The sequence below is a fragment of the Accipiter gentilis genome, chromosome 7, assembly GCF_929443795.1.
Source record: "Accipiter gentilis chromosome 7, bAccGen1.1, whole genome shotgun sequence".
Lineage (NCBI taxonomy): Eukaryota > Metazoa > Chordata > Aves > Accipitriformes > Accipitridae > Astur > Astur gentilis.
The window spans coordinates 24,426,166-24,444,590 of record NC_064886.1 but is presented as its reverse complement, the minus strand read 5'-3'; the positions used below and the strand labels follow the sequence as shown (position 1 = coordinate 24,444,590).

Sequence of the window (18,425 nt, the reverse complement as noted above, 5' to 3'; positions counted from 1 at the left end):
GAATAACAAATGAGAAATGTCAAGTTTTTTAATACACATTATAGCAGTGAACCTGTAAATTAAAACATACCACCTGAATTTTTAAAGTTTGATTAGCACTGCTAAATTAAGTAGTGCTCTTATCAGCCTAGTCTTTCAAGGCTTGAGCAAGAGAATTTGGAATAAAAGTAGACTCATCAAAATAATCAGAAGCCAGATCTTCCAAGTACTAGAGCATCAGCTCAGATAACTCTGGTACTGTACATAACTGTTTCACAATTATGGGGTTCCCATTTCAAATGGTTCAGGTCTCATTTGGGTTAGCTTTAAAATAAGCTCAAAAACTTGCTAGTGATTTCAAAGTGAAAGACAAAATTGCAGTCTATTTCTTTTATCAAATCATTTGAATCTTGTGCCCAGGCTTCACCCTGAATAGACCCTGCTCCCAGGAGCAGCACCTCACCTGTTGAAGAACCCGGTCCAGTGGTTCAGCTTTGCCCAGTCCCTCTGGTGTTAAGCCACTCACTTCACGACACTGGTCACTTAAGTCCAAGTTGTCTGCTTTCACCAGGGATTTGTGTAGCGTCCCTACCTAAAAACATGTAAGAAATTATGGACAAAAGTGAGGAACAATCGAATTAGCTCTTTTTAACAGTGCGTTCAGACTGCAGAAAAATCAGAAAGGTGCAGTATCATGTTCCCGATAACAATCACAATGAGAAAAAGCATTTGTCAATTTCACAAATCGAAACCTTTTGCCTCGGTTTCTTTCCCTCCCACCCAGGAGAGCCACGCTCTCCGCTTCAGGGAATCGGAGCCAGTTTTCATGTGACGCCTTTTGCAGTTAGCACTGATTTTTGTGGGAGTTATTAATTGCAAAGGGAAGATCACATAATATTAAGGCAGTTTCCTGAATCGATTAATGAAATTGATAGTCATGTTTGTTTCAAAGCCCTTCACCTCTAGGGGGTTCTTGTTTATGATATGGCTTTTGGGAAAAAGAAAAATAGAGCATATTTTCAGATTAGCCTAAAAATTAAAGGAAGTCAATATTCTCTTAAAGGTCATCCAAACGCTGGTTTTAAAAAAAAAAAAAAAAAAAAAAAAAGAAAAGGCTCCTGCAGCAGGCCGCAAAGGGTCCTGAGACAGCTCCCATGAAAGCATGCACGTTTGGAGCCAGTTACTGAGGGCAGCTCTTTCTTTTAAAGCTCCACAAGTCCGTAGACTCTTCGAATTTGAAGCTACAGATGCTTTAGCGGGGACAGAGCAGGGGGGTGGAAGCGGCCAAACTTTCTTTCGAAGTTACTTCTTCCCTTAAAACGGAACAAAAAGGACCTTCTGGAGTGCCTAACCCGAAGAGTGAATGACCCCCGGGCACGGGGGCCCCGCTCCCTCCCCTCGGTGCATTTGTGAAATGAACAATCGGCTCCGGGGAGGCGGCGAGCGGCCGGGCGAGCCTGCTCGCCCTGCGCCCGGGGAACGCGCCCTCGGACCGGGTGTCGAAGCCATACCTTCTTGCTGGGTAGATCCACAACTTGCCACACCAAGAGAATTAGTTCCCTCTCATCCGAACCCAGTTTAGCCCCATATGCACCAGCTGTTGCCCCAAACAACACCACCAAAGAGTCACTGTGCGAAGCCGTCATGACCACAGGGGGAAACAACTACAATCAAAAGCAGAGGTCAAAAAAAAGAGAGAGAAAAAAAGAAAAAGACACACAAACAAACAAAAAAAAGGAACAAAAAAACCCCCACAAGGCTCACCCCCTACCTCCGAGTGATCAAAGAGGAAAGGAGCGAACGAGGAGTCACAATATCAAGAGGAGAGAGAGAGCTATTTAGGAGGTAGGGTGTTTGAGACAAAAAAAATGGAGAAAGCTCGCATCTCTACCTGTTCCCGGTGATCTCCTTCTTCCCGGGGCTGATTGGGAGGTGAAATTAGCAAGCTGTGGGTTTCTTTCCCTCTGACATCATGGCAGAAGCCCAGCCTGGGCTTGGGCTTTTTTTTTTTTCTCGCTTTTTTTTTTTTTTTTCCTTCCCCCTTCCCCTCTCCAGAGTTACCTGCCCTTGGTGCAGCTCATGTGACTCTAGTCAATCTCCCAGAGGGACAAGGCCATTGGGCCTTTGGAAAAGGTGTAGGAGGGACAGGGGGAGAATCAACGCCTGGCTGATCTGGCCTGATTGGTTTTTGAGGGAGATCAGAGGAAAACTCCCTTTTCTCTCTCTTCAATTCTGCCTGCAGGAAGTGCCTCTACCTGCTTTCAGTTTTGCGGGATCCCGTCCGGCGCTGGGCGCGGACAATGCGCGCTCCCGCTGCGCGGCCGCCCGCGGCCCCTCGCCCGGCGTACGGGGGGGGGGGTATGGGGGTCTGTGTTCTCGGAGCGGGTCCCGTTGGGAATCTGAAGAACATACACGTACAGTTGCCAAAACACAATCTGTGACTTAGCTTTGAAATGCACAAAAGTCTTCACCGGCTTCTAATTGATTGCCTTTCGTGCACGTCGCCGTGTATGTACTGAGCTACCAGTGCCGGCGTTCATGTGTAATAAAAGTGCAGTAGTATACAGGAATTGTTAAGGGATATTACAGGCGGAAAGTACTTTGCGTTTCAGGCCTTATTCTGCACATGGTTTGCAAAGGAGGGTCCCAGTGAAATAATTTTTGTTTTTGAGAAAGGGTGCACCTTTTGCAAAATAGAGATATAAAGCCCTGTATTTTCTATCTTAAAAGCTGCTCAGAGAACTATCTCCCGGGCATTAACTGCAGTCCAAGATGGGCAGTTTTTTCTCTATACCTCTTTTCTTTTTTGTTTCACAGATGAGACTCTACAATGGGAAAACACCACCTAGTTTAGCTACTATAAAAATACTCTTAAGCATTTCTGCTCGATGGGAGCAGCAGTAATATTTGTAACATTGGGGGCTGAGACAATTTTTGGAGACATTGTCAAATTCATTTTAAAGCAGAAATTAAGATCAAAAAGCCTCTAAACTGTTTTGACCGTGTTATTATTTTTCCTACTGCCACCACTGATGAGTTACTAATGATTTTTAAAGGCCAAATGTTGCAAGTTAGACTAGTCATGATTGTTCTTTTGCTTAATTAAATCTCCAGTTTGTACTTTATATTAGTGTTGTGTTGAAATACAATTTCACTGAATGCAAAATGGTGCTGCTATTTAGCTACTGATGTCTATTACAGGAAAATGCAGAGATGGACATTTAACTGTGAATATCTGACAGGTTTAAATATTAACATCACATTTTCCCTTCTTTTAACAAGCTAATTTTATAATTGGTTAATTATAGCAGTTATTATGGACCTCCTTCAGCAAGCACCGATTCACATGCTAACACCATCACCAAGACTATTTCCATTTATTTCAATGAAAGTAAACTACAGTTCAAGGATGCTGCCTTATATGAATTATCTTAGAATTCATGTATTGCAAGTATTTACCTGGCAGAGGCCATGCAGACACCTTTGCAGTGCACAGGTGTATCTCACTGAACATTACAAGATAGTTGTTAAATGCCTCTCAGCTGCTGTCTCAGCTGCTTGTGTGTGCAGTTGCCTGAAAAGCAGTCCTGAAGAGAGATCATTGTTACAGAATGGGCAAATTCCCAAACACTCAGAGATGAAAACTCTAATCTGTAACATATATATGTATATTTACATATTCAAAATGTTTTCAGTAGTATATTTTCTGGCATTACAGAATTTACACAACAGCTGTATTTTCCTCTGTCAATCCATGTCTAGAAGTCCTTGGTAGACTAAAAACCCATTCATATTCCTTTTGGTTAGTTATATCTTTTGGATATAGTGGTAATGAAGCAGCATAACAGCCTGTTCATTGCATATGGGATGATTCTTACCCCTTAAGTCTGTAATAAGAACAATAAAAATACACTGACTTAAAGTGTGATAATTGTTCCTCTTATCCCAACCTATTCCTTCCCTACCAAATACATATATTTCATGGGGATGTTTGGGGGGAGCCAGTGTCTGCACACATAAACACAGATTTTTACCTGTAGCTATGTTCACAGAAAAAAGTACCAGTCTGCTACAATTTAGCTGCCATCACGAGGGTGCCATTTCATAGCCCCAATAGACTTCATACCAAATAGCCTTCATACGAAATGGGATTATAATTAGCAGATTTCTATAGAAGATCATACAAATGATATAATGTTGGCTGGCTTGATATATATGCTCACAGGCTTCCGTGAATCGGCAAAGAGAATGCCAATACATATGTAATCGTCTTTTCGGATCTAATGTGAAAGAAAAAAGTATCATCATTCACTTAGAGCAACATGTCAAATTAAAGAAGTCCTACTCATATCAATGCCAAAAACCTGTGAAAACTTATTTGAAATCTATGCATGGTATCAAAGGCTAGTGAATCCAAAAGCTTGTATGCTGTTCACAATTATATTAGCTCCCCTAATAAAATGTAGTATCTTTTCCTAGAAAACCCATCTGGTTTCTACTCTTAGGCTATCTTGACTCATATAATTGTACTGTTACTAACTTATCTAAACTACTCTAGCTAAATGGACTTCAAACATATTCTAAAATGTTTAAAAGAAAAATATAAATAAATGCTGGCCTTCCTGGGATTTCGGACATTTTCAAGTATCAGATTATGCAATTTGTTTCCCATTGACCTTCTATCATCTCTCTGCATGCAACCCTTAGTTATACCTGTCCCTGCAATGTTATTGATCTAAAAAAATGTAAAGGAATGACACTGCATGTCTCCACAGAACAGCAACAGGATCCACTTCCTGAAACAACATGTGGGTCAAGCCCTTGTGCACTGAGCATTAGCAAAGTTAATTTGTAACCAAGATCTTGCTGAAATAGTTACTGCTCACCTTTAGCTTTAATCCTGGCAGGCATATTTATAGAGGTTCTTGTTTGTAGGCTCCATACAAGGATAATGTCTCATAAATGTAACTGGGAGGAGAATAAAAGTTTTAAAGATGGACATTGATTGTTTATGCAAGTTTAGTATTGTGATTATTTTGTTTGTTTCTTTCTAATCAAACAACAAACAGGACTGGAAAATAGAACAGTTTTACAGTTGGATCCCATGAGAATGCTGAAGAAGCTCATTAAATGTAGTGACAATTTCGTTCCTACTATACACACTATACAGTTTCACGAACCAAGACAAAGACAAAACAAACAAAAAAAAAAGAAAAGAAAAGAAAACAAACACTCCTTTTACTTTACTACATTATTATTAAAAACCCCGGTGGACTGAATCTCCCGATCACTGAAGTCCTTTTGTTATAGTCTAATAAAAGGAGTATGAAATTTGGAGACGTGAGATCTGGAATAATATCCTGGCCACATTCAGACCTACAGCAATACTTCAATTACCTTTCAGGGAAGCTAAAAGTCAATCTTCTCTTCCAAACTTGTATGATATTGAGAATTTATTTGTCTTCCTTATGATTATTTTACTCATTAGTTAAAAGGAAGACAGTGATGATGTTTAACCTTGTAAAATGGTTTGAGATGCCCTGAGAAAAGTGAACTAACTTTGAAGTTGAGTCTAACTTCAAAATTGGCCATGCTGGTGGGGCAGGGAGGTTGGACCAAATGACCTCCAGAGGTCTTTTCTAGCCAAAATTATTCTGTGGTTCTGAGAAACAGAGATGCTAAATTAAGTAAGTATGGAGCCTCAGTGTTTATCTGCACAATAGGGATAGTAGTAAATTCTCTCTGTGCCTCAGCATCTCCAAACTGAACTGGCACAGGAAATAAAAGATCTGTAAGTGATCCGTAAGTAAATGAGAAAAGACATTTAGATTTCATACCCATTCAGTCCTTGGCTCCTGGATGGGATTATAAACAACTGTAGCAATATTTTCTGAAGGAGGAGCTTACTGCAACTCCTGAAACATAAACCCATATGTAAAGAATTTCCTGGCATTCTTTCTTTAACAGCAAATGAGGGGGAAAGGGCATGGGAACAACTGCTTAACAGTGTTCTTTGATTGCTGTCCAGATGTTTGGAGAGATCTGATTTTTTGGTCTGCCGGGTAGGTCTGTCATGATTACAATGCAGTGCAGAAGCCTTGAAATCATTTCCATTGGGATATTCACAAAAGCTCAGCAATATGCAAAAGTACTTCTCAAAGGTGGTTTCCAATGGATTGTTACCTTGCACGTACTAGCCCCATCAAGACATACTGAAAGCATTCACTTAGAATCCTGTATCGGTTGGAATTTAATTTCTATTGACTCAAAGGTAAATTAAAACATAAAATTGGTGACTAAGTAAGATAAATAAAACCAAAATTACTTTCCCTATTATTTTACATCGCTTCTCTCCTTTAATGGGATGACAATCAATCCAGCAACTTAATCCTACAAAGGTTTTATACATGCTCAGCTCCCATTGGAGTACAGGTGTATGCTGTTTAGCCAAATTTCTCCAGATTACAGGTATCAGGCTTTCAAAGATCTAAGCATTTACTTTTCTAGCAAATTTATAGACAGATCAAACATAAATGCATAATAGTGCCTTTCATCAATATTATTATAGATTTACATTAAAGTTAACATTTTACATCAAATACACAGTGAATTTAGATTTTTCTCTCATCGGAAATAATGCTTTCCTTCAAATAATTTACTACACTGTTTTCTCAAATTATAATCTTTGAAATGCTAGCTGACGGGGACCTCTGGAAGTCCTCTTGTCCAACATTGTGCCCACAGCTGGACTACTGCCAACACTAGATTGAACCAGGCAATGCTTTGTCTAGCTGTGTCTTGAAAACCTCCATGGATGACCTGTTCCAATGCTGCACTACATTGCTGATGAGAAACTTTCTCCTAGTGGCCAATCTGATCTCATTGCTAAATTTTTAAATAATTCACTGCAACTAGTTGAGACAGGATCTTTAAGCTGTGGTAAGTTAGACAAGCCATGTGATATGAATATGCAAGTACTTCCTGAACCTTTCTATCTACCTTACCTGTGACTGAAAATTCACTTTGTGTGAAGTTTTATTGCCCCTAGAATCTGCCTTAATACATTTTCATTGCAATGGTCACTTTTTTACTAGTCTCAGGTATAATACGAAAAATGGAAATTCAATGGAAAACATTATTTCTGTGGCAAGTTTTTAAGCAAATTGATGTTCAGCTTTAGATTAAAACACTTCTGTTACTAACCCATCCTTTCTTTGTCCATTGAAAGGATATAGCAGTTTACAAGTCTGTCACTGTGACTGCATATCCAAGAGTAAAAATTTGCTTTTTAATTATGAGGTTTAATATAATTAGTTGTTTGTTACAACAGCTATAAAGGAGAAAACCCCATTATCACCATCCTTGCTACCACCACTACCACACTTCAGCAAAAAAGAGCAGATAACACAATTCACTGCAACAGCTAAAAGTGAAAATGCTGGCTTTCATTCACTACTATTTAAATGCAATTAAATAGAATCATCTTATTAATTTATAAACAATAAAATTAAAAGTTACTTTGCATGTTTAAAGTTCAACAGAATAAACCCTATATCCTCTTGTGAAAAGATCAAGTGGTTAACTCCTTATAACAGAAAATGAAAATGACCTGATATCTACATGAAGCATTTGGTTTGGGCCATTTTATACTTTAAACAGACCAACTCAGAGACTTCCAGTCATAGAAATAGCATGACAGGAAACCCAGTAGTCTTTTAACTTTTTACAAAAGAATTAGTGTATTCACTCCTTCAATGAATTGATGATATTCAGCCCACCATATTCCCACACATCTAGAAAGTTCTCAGAAGTTCACTGAAACACAAAATCACTGATGTTTCAAAGTGAGACAGCCAAAGCCATATGGAACTTTGGATATCTAACTCCAGTCACCTTGCATGTAAACATAAAAAACAATTAGACAATATAAGAAATGTAAATGTCACTGTCTACATCAAAAGATCTGCATGCTATACACTACTCTCACTTACTTAGAGTTGATAATTCTGCAATATAGCAGTGATGAAAGAGCTGATCATCAAGTGAATACAAAAGACTGTATACAGGAAGTCCAAATTGCTAACGAAAAACAACTGTATGAATTACACAAATAATGATAATTTATGCAAGTCACATTTTCTCAAGCTTTACTGACAACTGGCTGATACTGGCCTCATGAGAGTATCTTGGCAGAAATTACTAAGCTCTGGCTTTTTATTCAGATTGTACCACAAGCTCTCAGCTGACTTAAAAACCCTTATGAAAAATGAGGGTGTGTTCCTATAATATTTCATTCCCATTTGATTTAGCTGCTCTGATATTTAATCTGTTTCTTCATTATAATTTAATTAAACTTATTCCACATACAGATATGCTAATACACATCTTTTTCTCACCACAGTATAAATAGAAGTAAAATATAAATGCAAAACTTAAGCAAAACTTAACCACCTGTTGAAGTACTTAGGCTTTAAAAACATTTAATCGAAGTATTTTGTCTAATAAACTGATGAATGCAATTATGTGCATCCAAAATAGACATGATAGGAGACCTATCATTCAATGGTTTCTTGTTCTTTCATGTTGATTATGTTTATTTTGCTCCACTTCTACCACCAATGACTATATACTTAGGATCTCACAGGGTGATTTCAAACATGCTCTGTGTCCTATTCTATCTAATTACAAGGATGGAACAATTTCCTCAAGGAATCAGGCCTCCAATACAACTTCTGTATTTTTGTTTTACCGTCTTTGTCTTGAAAGTACATGGTCTTTAAAAAGTCATCTGACTCATTACTACCAGACTCTAGCAGAACTAATATGCCAATTTCTAGGAAGATTAGATGAGTTTATTTTCTACTTTACCATTTGTAACTTGATAAACCAACTACAGTTTTTGCAAAGATATCTCATTTTTTCTACAGCACCTCTAGATGCAATTGTTTGCATGGAAGACTCTAGTTTATGCTGAACTGTATTATATAGTTATAGTTATGTCAGTAGAGTCACCAGATTCTCACTCAAATTTCCTTGGTACTATTCAACAAATCCTCTCTTCACTTTAACCTCTCGGTATGGTTGACCAAATACCCTTCTTACTCTGGCCTGATAATGGATTTTATATGCTGTGGAATATGCAGTGGAAGTAAGATAAAAGTAGTGTCCTTACTAATACACCTGACTGATACCAGAGTGATATGAATTCCTGAGAAGAAACATTCTCAAAGAAACATATTGCACAGTCGGTAAATGTATTCAAGTAAAAAACAAAAATAGAAAAAAAAAGAAAAAAAAAAAGGCAGCTCCACCTAGATTCTTCCCTTTGGCATACTGCAGAAATTTTAAATTTAAGATGCCATATGATGCTATTCGGTGCATTTTATCACTTAATAGCCACAGAATTGCTTTATAAACACAGATAATAACTAAGCACATGGCAAGCAGGTGCAATGAGTTCTACCTTTTCCCTTCCCAATAAATTGGAGTTGTGATAACATACCATGACAGAGCTGTTTTATAAGTGCCAGTATTGCCACACCTCCTTTCCACAAACCTCTGCTAATGTGCCACACCCTTGTTTGACAGGAAATGTCACCTTGTGTTCAGTCATTCCTTGGTTTTCTCAAGTAATTATTTCAATCATAGTGTGACATAGTTAACACACATTAAGATTTTGCCTTTTCTACATTGAAATATATGGTGGTGAGGAAAAGGAAAAGAGCCCTGGGGCATACACAAGAGAAAGTTGACTGGCACATCCTGGGAGTGGCTACACAGTGACTAGAGTGAACGTACTGATAACACTCTGGGTGAAGTAGATGTCTAGGATATAACTTTAACTTTCAACCACTTCTTTCCATTCTCTAGTGCTTTGCTTTGTGTGAGCAGGGAGGCAGAGGAGTCTGATCTACTCCTTCATTATTTTCCAGATAGATTAAATCCTGGTATGCACTATGAACAAACGTACCCCCACTGATGAAATGGGAATAGTTAGGAGCTGGTTGGGCCTGACATATATGACAAACTGTGCTTTTAAGCTGTAGGTTTCACAATAAAATGTTTGACATAAATATAAATTTCAGGCATACCTTATTCATCCAGTTTCAGCTATTCATTCTCATCCCACCCTTGCCTCATTGTCCCCTCTGATTCTTCAGCACTATTTGTGGAGCTACACCGTGAATCAGCTTTGAAATATTGATCCAGTTTCAGAAAGCTGGACCTGATTCAGTTAAAACCAAACAGAACACCACACCACCTCATTTTGGTAGAGTATTCCTTAAGATGGATCTATTCCCCCATTTGGTTCAGAGGTTGGTCCCACAAACATCCTAGCAAAAACAAGACAGTGACAAATGGGAGAACAAGATGAGTGCTGCTGCCTTATAGTATCATGAATCTGTGGCTTTAGGGCACATTCAGCTTTTCTATGGCCAGTTACTGCTGAACACCTGCAGCTGTCACTAAAGGCAGCCAGGCTGGCTATCACTGTTACTATGAGTCATGTTGGGTAGCATTTTGCACCTTTGTACAGACAGAAGTTGTAAGACTGTGAAGATCAGGTCTTCTTGTCTCTTCAGATCTCTGGACTACTTTCTATCTATGCAGGAATCCCTGTCTGAGGGTGTGTCTATGGTAGGAAAAAACCTGTGCTTTTGCCATGTAGATTCCTGGAGAACAGAACACTGTCTATAAATTAAGTTCTTGCTAGCCAGATGAAAGTACCAGCAATCTGCTTTGTCTTGTGTAAGAGTTGAACTTGTGCTGGTCAACTTCTGGTAAGAACACGTAATTTCCCTTGGGGAAGACAAGGCAAAAGGACCCAATAACAAAGGGTGGAGATTTTTTTCAGTATTATGGGTTCTGCTCTGTACCTCTCAGTGTAAGATGAGCCATTCTGTACAGGGTGATGAGATTTTTAATAAATGATACAGGGCTTTCCTCTTATTTAACATTATGTTTGTCATAAAATAATGTGTAAATTTAATCTCTTCTTCTCACAACACATCTTGCAAAAATTACTTTAAAAAACATTCCTTTGCATTGGTATTGAAAGCACAAGACTTAATCTATCCAACCTTTGTGAACCTATTGGGTGTATGGGAACAAGGCGGAGCCCACCACCTTCAATCAAAGATTAGCTGCTTTAATCAGAGAGATGTGAGCAGCTTGCATTCTCAACTTTTGATTTCCACAAAGCCTGTTTGTTTTACTTAAGGCTAGTTCACTATGCCCCTGTTACCATGGAATTGCTAGGGAGCTAAGCCACACCTTTTTGAACATACTTAGCACTTCCTGCACAGTGCAGCCTTAAGAGCAGTCTCCTATACTCGAGAGATAATTGCAGGTAAAAAAGCATAAACAGCTACATCTTAAGATCCTGGCTGGCTGGCAAAGCCAGTGCATGTCACCTGTCTTTGTGCTCTTGTTAAACAGTTCACACGAGGTTTTGGGGAAACGTTTACCATGAGATGTATTTTTCAAAAGTATTTGATTCTGAGAATACTGATAATATGTTTCCTACCCTTTCATCAGCTTAAATCCAGCTCTTTCATTGGTGAGTAGAAGAAAATGAATTGGTGGGTTCCTCTCAAATCCCTCTGGGCTGATATATATGCTGTATTATTAGAGTAATGGTAGACTGACTGTCAGTTCCAGCAGACAGGATAAGGCTTCATTATATGTAAACAACCCTCCCAGTGCTCTAAGGCAGCATCATGGTATAATTGCTAGATCACTTGCATCCTCCTTTTTCTGGTTCCTCTGTAATTTAAATTATTATATAAAAATATTTATCAGTCCTGTCAATGCTCAGCATTTACATGAATCTCAGGAAGTTGTTGTATTTGTTGTTTGGTTTTTTTTAACCATAGTATAAAGAAACAATTTTTAAACAAACATTCAGTACTATAAAAAAAAAAAATCAAAGCACAGAACTCTGCTGAAACTTAAGCTGCCTAAAAAATGCCTAAAGCACACTGAACATTCACATTAGAAACCACCTTAACTGATGAATCATTCCTGTAGTTTCACAGATTTCCCCCTTTACCCTTCCCTCTGATTCAGGATATAAAATCATCTTTTGTTTTATTGCCACTCCACACTGCAAATGGGACTTCAGGGTACCACTAAGTATTCTTACAGTTTTTGTGACATGTTACAAATTATAGTAGCTTCTGAGGCTTGGGTGGATAGTAAGGATGATTAATAAGATACAGTTACTAGCACAGCTGTAAGGTGGAGTAGGTGTGAGTAATTGTATTCTGTGGGAACTCAATCAGAATGCTCCAGCTCATGGGCATGAAAGTATTTTGTAATCACAACAATTGAAAGAAAGGACAGAAAATCAATGGCATTTTAATGCAAGTTTCCTTCAGGATTTCTTTAAAGAGGAAAATATTTACAGGCAGACAGCTATAGCAAATTAAAACCTGAGAATCAGTTACTTTACTGTTACTTCTGCTTTTCTGAGAATGAAACCTGCAGTACACAATAAGATGATGTAGGATCAAATGCAATGAGAAAGGTTTCATGCTTTAAGAATTACAACTTGGTTGCACAGGCCTAAAAGCAGGAAAAGAGACAGACAATGCACTTGAGGATGCATCCTCATTGCTTCAAAGGAACAGCAGTCCCCATAATAGTCACAAGATACCATCGGGATGTGGCCGGGAAGAAGGAGGTTGTGAGGATCTACATAATGAAACAAAACTAGTGGGTGTAACATAACAGCCAGTTTCATTTATTTGTGCAGCTTATCTATAGCAGCAACCAAAGCCCCAGTATGCAAACAGCCTCAGCAGCTGGCGTGGAGGAATGTACTCCACAGCTCTGCAAAGATTTCATATGAAGAAATACCCTTTTACTGGGATTTGTTGCCTTTCTCAAGACTAGACTCAAAGGGATTTAAAAAAACACTATATACACACGCTCAGAGTCATAGAGTAACTTCTTCATTGTTGTATGGACAATATGCTGCATAAGATAGACTCAATTTTTCTCTCATGTAGAAAAGAAAACATCCCTTTTTTAGTAGAATCCTAGAGGACTGGTAATATCTGGGTTAAGCCAGCAGGATTACACAGTCTCAGCTGAAAAAAAAAATTCATATGACCACTGACAAAAAAGCGTTAAGTCTGTTTCAGGAAAAGGGATAATTAAGCCAACAATTCTGCAAGTCAGACCCACAGTTCCTGGTTCTTGGGCAACAAATATTCACTGTCAAGTGCTGCTATTTAATATAAAATTTGCTCTTCAATCTTCGCTTGTCTTTCCACAATACAATCAAGGCTAGATGACAAAAACATTTGTCACATTTCAACAGAGAACTTGGCTTGGCATTGGGCATGGTGGTGTGCACAATGGTTGAGGAATACTGAGGCAAAGGATGTGTATTGGAAAGCCTCAGTTGCTGCCTTCATTTTTAATGTGTAACAAAATCTTCAGTATGTATCAAGAAAGATTAGTATGGGGGTGAAACATTGAGGAGTTTATTTGATCCACTGTCCTTGAGTGAGACAAAACCCAGTAATTTCAAGGGCACTGCTTATACATGAAGGAAAATCAGAGCTCAGGGATCTATTTGTTTAATTTCTTTAGCCCTTTAGAGGATAAAGACATATACAAAGCTAACTTACATGCTGTTTGAACCACTTCAATGACTTCAACATCACATTTCAAAGAATCAAAATATAACAGTTCAGGTTCCTAATCCATTTCCTAGATCAAAATACATCTTATTTCAACCAAGGTAACGTTAATGTTTGGATAGCAAGCTCACCAAAATACATGATCACATATTATAGACAAATATCTACATGCATATATACATAGATCCGTTGTTATATATTCATTTTCATTCCTCACCTTTCTGCTCCCTCAGAGTTTTCAATTTTGGGGCAAAGGCAGACACTTGATCTGTTCCCTTTTAGAATTTTTGGCTTCCTTAATCTTCCTTTAGTTTATATGTTTCTATACTTTCTCTCAAGTATCTGAAAATGCAGAGTATTAGCTAAGTATATAGCAACACAGAATGATCAAATGTTTGTAGAGATCACAAGTTTCCTACAATAGTATTACAAGTATAAATTGAATACGTTTAACATGTCATCCACAACTTGTAGTCATTACTGTCTCCCCCTTCCCCCCACTGAAAGGAAGTGACACTTCAAAGAAAACTGCCTTAATTGGGTGAAATTCACACCTGCTATAATGCCATTATACGCTTCATATTTTTACATTTTATTTGAATGCGACTCTCTCATTTTTCTAACAGCAGTACATAGGACCCTTTTTTAGAATGACTACCTAGGAGAGACATGATCATTCCACATAAATGCTTCTTCATGATACCTTTCCTCCACCCCTCCCAGCAATGCCTTCATGTTTAAGCAGCTTTACTCTGATGTTACTATACCTATGCAACTGTTGCTCCTTATGTAGCCCTTAATAATTGCCTTCCATCTGGATTATGCTGTTGTCATGTACTCTGCATAAGGCTGGACCTTAAAAACCTAATAAAATGAAGTTCATGTCAGTACAGCAAGGACTACTTCTGAACTGCTTGACTCAAAGCAATTTCTTTTTTTTTTTTCATATGTTGGTTATGAACTACAAGTACGACATACAATGGGTGTGTGATCTCTCATATTTCTTCCTCATTACTCCTTCCTTTGTGTACATACACGCCAACACATGGCCACAGTTGCAGTCCATGTGCCTCAGTTTGATATCCTTGATATAACAAAAGGCATGACTGGCAGAACTCTCTGTGAGGATTCAGAATCTCAGGATATCTGCTCCTACTTGGAAATTGCATGAAATTATATTTTAGCCACAATTCAAAAAACATTTGCTTGACAGGGCCTTTGGAAAGGGATAAGGATATGCTTCCATTGATTAAGAGTGTAGAAAAGACCTCTGTGTATATCAAGTCAACTCCAATGGCAGGCATTTTAGTCCAAAGCTGAATCATGACTGAATTTTTCCTAGGTCATGCAAAGATCCCAAATACGATGTAAGCCACATTCCTGCAAAAGATCTCATATTTCTTACCATTTGCACAGTTTCTCAAGAAGTTTCATTGTGACATGACAGATGTCAGTTGTGAAGGCAGCATTCAGCACAGAGCTAACTTGTTGCATTCAAGTTCAACTATTGCTTCCTGCTAAGCAGACTCAAAAGAACTCAGCAGATAAAAGACTCCAGTGGGCCTTGTAAAAATTCATTTACTAGCCCTAAATAATACATGGGTAAATTCCTGTTGGAAGTTAAAGCAAGAAGGGAAAGGCTTTATTGACATTATTTTTACATAAATTAGTCATACTTTCTACGTTCTGGATCCATTCTGAATAAAGAAGGCATTGCTAGTGTCATGCTTGATGTACCCTATTCCTTTGCACTATTTAGATGCATTTTATTACACCATGGTAAGATATGCAGTGAATGCTGGTTTTCAGGTTATTCATATACTTGCCTTCATTTTCATTTTGAAAATTCCAAAACTGTGTCCTTTGCCCATGGCTAAAGGGTAGAATTATATTAATGGAACATAACTGTCATTTAATCTCTGCAAGACCACACACTGGTTTAGGCATGCAGTGAAGTATGCTTTAAAAAGCTGAAATTAGTATGGAAGGCCTTTAAGTAGACATACTATCATGATGCATCTGTGTTTGGCCATGAAACTATGAACCCCTTATAAGAAATGCTCTGGAAGATGGTAGTGGCACAGTATCCCATACCAGTGCTCTGCAGTTACTGTCTTACCTTCAAATCAAATGGTAAGTGCTATCAGCTGAACCAAAATCTCATCATGGATTTTCTTCTATGGACTCATTCAACTAATAATCCATACTAATTTGTATGTTGTTCAGGAATAGTAGAAGGATGTAACATTAAGCTGTTCCTAGATTACTTTTATGGTTGGACCACTGTGCTGACCAAACACCATTCAGATTTGCAAAGTCAGTCTTAAACGACCAACTCTACATGAAGAGATTCTCGGTTTTGTTTGTTTTACAAAGCATTATAGGAGAAATCTCTGCTCAACAGTTGCACAACAAATTTTGCCTTCTCTTTGCTTCCTTCAATTTAATTCTAATAATTCTCCTTAATATCTTGGGAAGATGACAGTCAAATTCTACACAATGGTTAGACTTTTACCCCAGGTTTGTGCGTTCTCTGGACCAATTTGAATTTTTTACCCTGAAGAAGAATATCAAAACAAGTAGATATATCTAAAAAAATATAGGAGGCATGTTCAAACAGTAATAAGTCTCACACTTCATATGCACTACAAAGAAAACCACAGGATAATAGACACATCCAATTTTAAATATAAAATATGTATGTTTATATACATATAATAATGACGTGGGAATCAGATACGAGACTTTCATAATGTAGAGGTGATAGACAGAAGCCTTGAAAAGTCCAGGGATATTCTTTCCCTTTTTAAACTGGCATTTTTCTTTATAGCCCACCCAGAATTAGGTCATCTTTGAAAATGTTCTTAGGCAGTGACTGCACAATACACCCGAGGCAAGCAGACAAACATACTGCTGTTGCAGTTGCACTGCTGTACAGTTTGTCTCAATGAAGCAGGAGGAGAAAAGGAGTATTTCAACTTGTTAGAAAAAAGATATGAGTCTTTTGCCTTGAATTGTGGCTCCAAAAAATGGAGAGGAAAAATTTACAGTCCATAGGAACATTCAGCAGTAGCAGTGTTTGTTAATAGAAACACTACATCAGGTATGTTAAATGGTAAATGTCCATTTATTTGCTCAGTTTAGCTTTCACCATTAGTACATTAAACCTTACAGTAGAATATGGCATCCTCTGCTTGAACATTTTCTACTATGTAGATCAGGGTAGTCAAGCTATGATCCAGAAGGAAACACAATTCACAACCTAATTCAGCTCTCATGTGGCCTACAGCAAACCATTTTTCATATTTTGTGTGAATCGTAACTAGTTAACATGGAAGTAAGTACTAATACTTGGCCTGCCAAAAGCATTTCAAAGATCTATTCAGCCTCAGAGTAAAATGTTTTTAGATCTGGTATAGAAAAAGTTTACTTTGTGAACAGTTGTCAGCTGAAAACAATAATACATCCCATTTACTTGTCAGAGCTTCTACAGCAGAAAGTGCAGCCTTCTTGGGTCTACTGTCAGAAAAGGCAGGTATATACTCTCTAATTTCCTTCAAAGTCATCTGCTTGCTTAAACACCCAACAAAGACTTTTTATGACATTTAGGATGATTTTACCCATAGAGTACCAGGGAGCATTCATACGATCTTTTCTGCTGCAGAAATGCTCAGTAGTTCTGCTGCTCAGAACTGCTCCAGATGACAGGAACAAAAAACAGGTTATGAGTGATAGCATATTCAGTAGTCTCAGCAGCATTGCTAAGAGAATGCTGGACTAGAGTTTAAGAAACTGTTAAAGTCATAGTAAACCGAGACATTTCTCTGCCACTTTTCATCATAGTGGGGATGGTAAGATTACTGCAAAACTGGCTGAGGGTATTTAAGCCTCTGTACGTTTTGTTTCATTGCATCATACTACCAAGGGAAATTTTTACAACTTTAATATAGAGATGATACTCAAGTCTAAAACTTTAATGGTTTGAATAGTTAGACAACAGGCTCACATGACCACCTGCAAATTTGAATTTAATTCTGAACTTAAACTCTGTTCAGAAAAATCTTGAATTTGACACTTGCCTTTTCAAGCAAAACTTCTGAACACAATTTTTGAAGTTAAATACTACAGCTAAGCTGGTTTGACAGCTTGCCACTGCCAGAAGTGGGAGGTCCTTTTTGTTTCCCCACTCTTTCCCAGCTTTATTTATCCCATCTCTTTGTACCTGCTGTGGTTGTGGTCAGACTCTAGCTCAGCCAATACAACTTGTTAATTCACAAGTAAAACACCTTTTAGTCACCAGGCGTTGTTCTACACAGAGTCTGTTACTGCCAGAGCCTACATAAATAGAGGGGCATACAGTCAGGAGCAACATTAAAGAGTCTTCCCCTTTCAGCAAACCATAAGACTGGCCAAAGCCATGATGCAACATCTCTCTCATTGCTTACACACTGCAAAAAGCTGATTTTGTGTTTGTAACCAGGAGTTTAAAACTTGTTTTGGCAAGTAAATTTTTCGGGGAATTTTCAGAAGCCTTGACTCCCTAACTATCCTTTAGCTAAATTAAGTTGCAGTTTCACAACATTTTTCTTTTTGGGGGTTGGCTGGGGCTGGAAATGCTGTTTTAACTACAAGTTGCTTTAACAAGTACTGCTGTGAAGAAGAATGACCATGATATTATGCCCTTATAGGGTCCTTCAAAGAAATATAACATTAGTATGAGGTGACATAAGAACAGACTTCCTTAAGGTGTCATAAGTGAAATGTTATGGCATACATCCTAATCAGTTGTAGTAC

At 38.1% G+C, this 18,425-nt stretch overlaps 1 protein-coding gene across 6 annotated transcripts in view; it reads right to left on the bottom strand.

The window, feature by feature from the left end:
• The window catches only part of ESRP2 (epithelial splicing regulatory protein 2), a 47,920-nt gene extending 44,412 nt beyond the window's left edge, over positions 1-3,508 (bottom strand). For 5 of the 6 annotated variants that reach the window (XM_049805278.1, XM_049805280.1, XM_049805282.1 and 2 more), the window contains exons 1-3: positions 1,871-2,004; positions 1,491-1,643; positions 443-571 (exon numbers count right to left, since the gene is read on the bottom strand). In XM_049805278.1, the coding sequence (XP_049661235.1) occupies positions 443-571; positions 1,491-1,625 (264 nt within the window). In that variant the 5' untranslated portion in view covers positions 1,626-1,643; positions 1,871-2,004. Of the gene's footprint in view, positions 1-442; positions 572-1,490; positions 1,644-1,870; positions 2,005-3,438 lie in introns of those variants that run through there. The other variant, XM_049805279.1, reaches the window with a different exon arrangement.
• Positions 3,509-18,425: the final 14,917 nt, after the last annotated feature.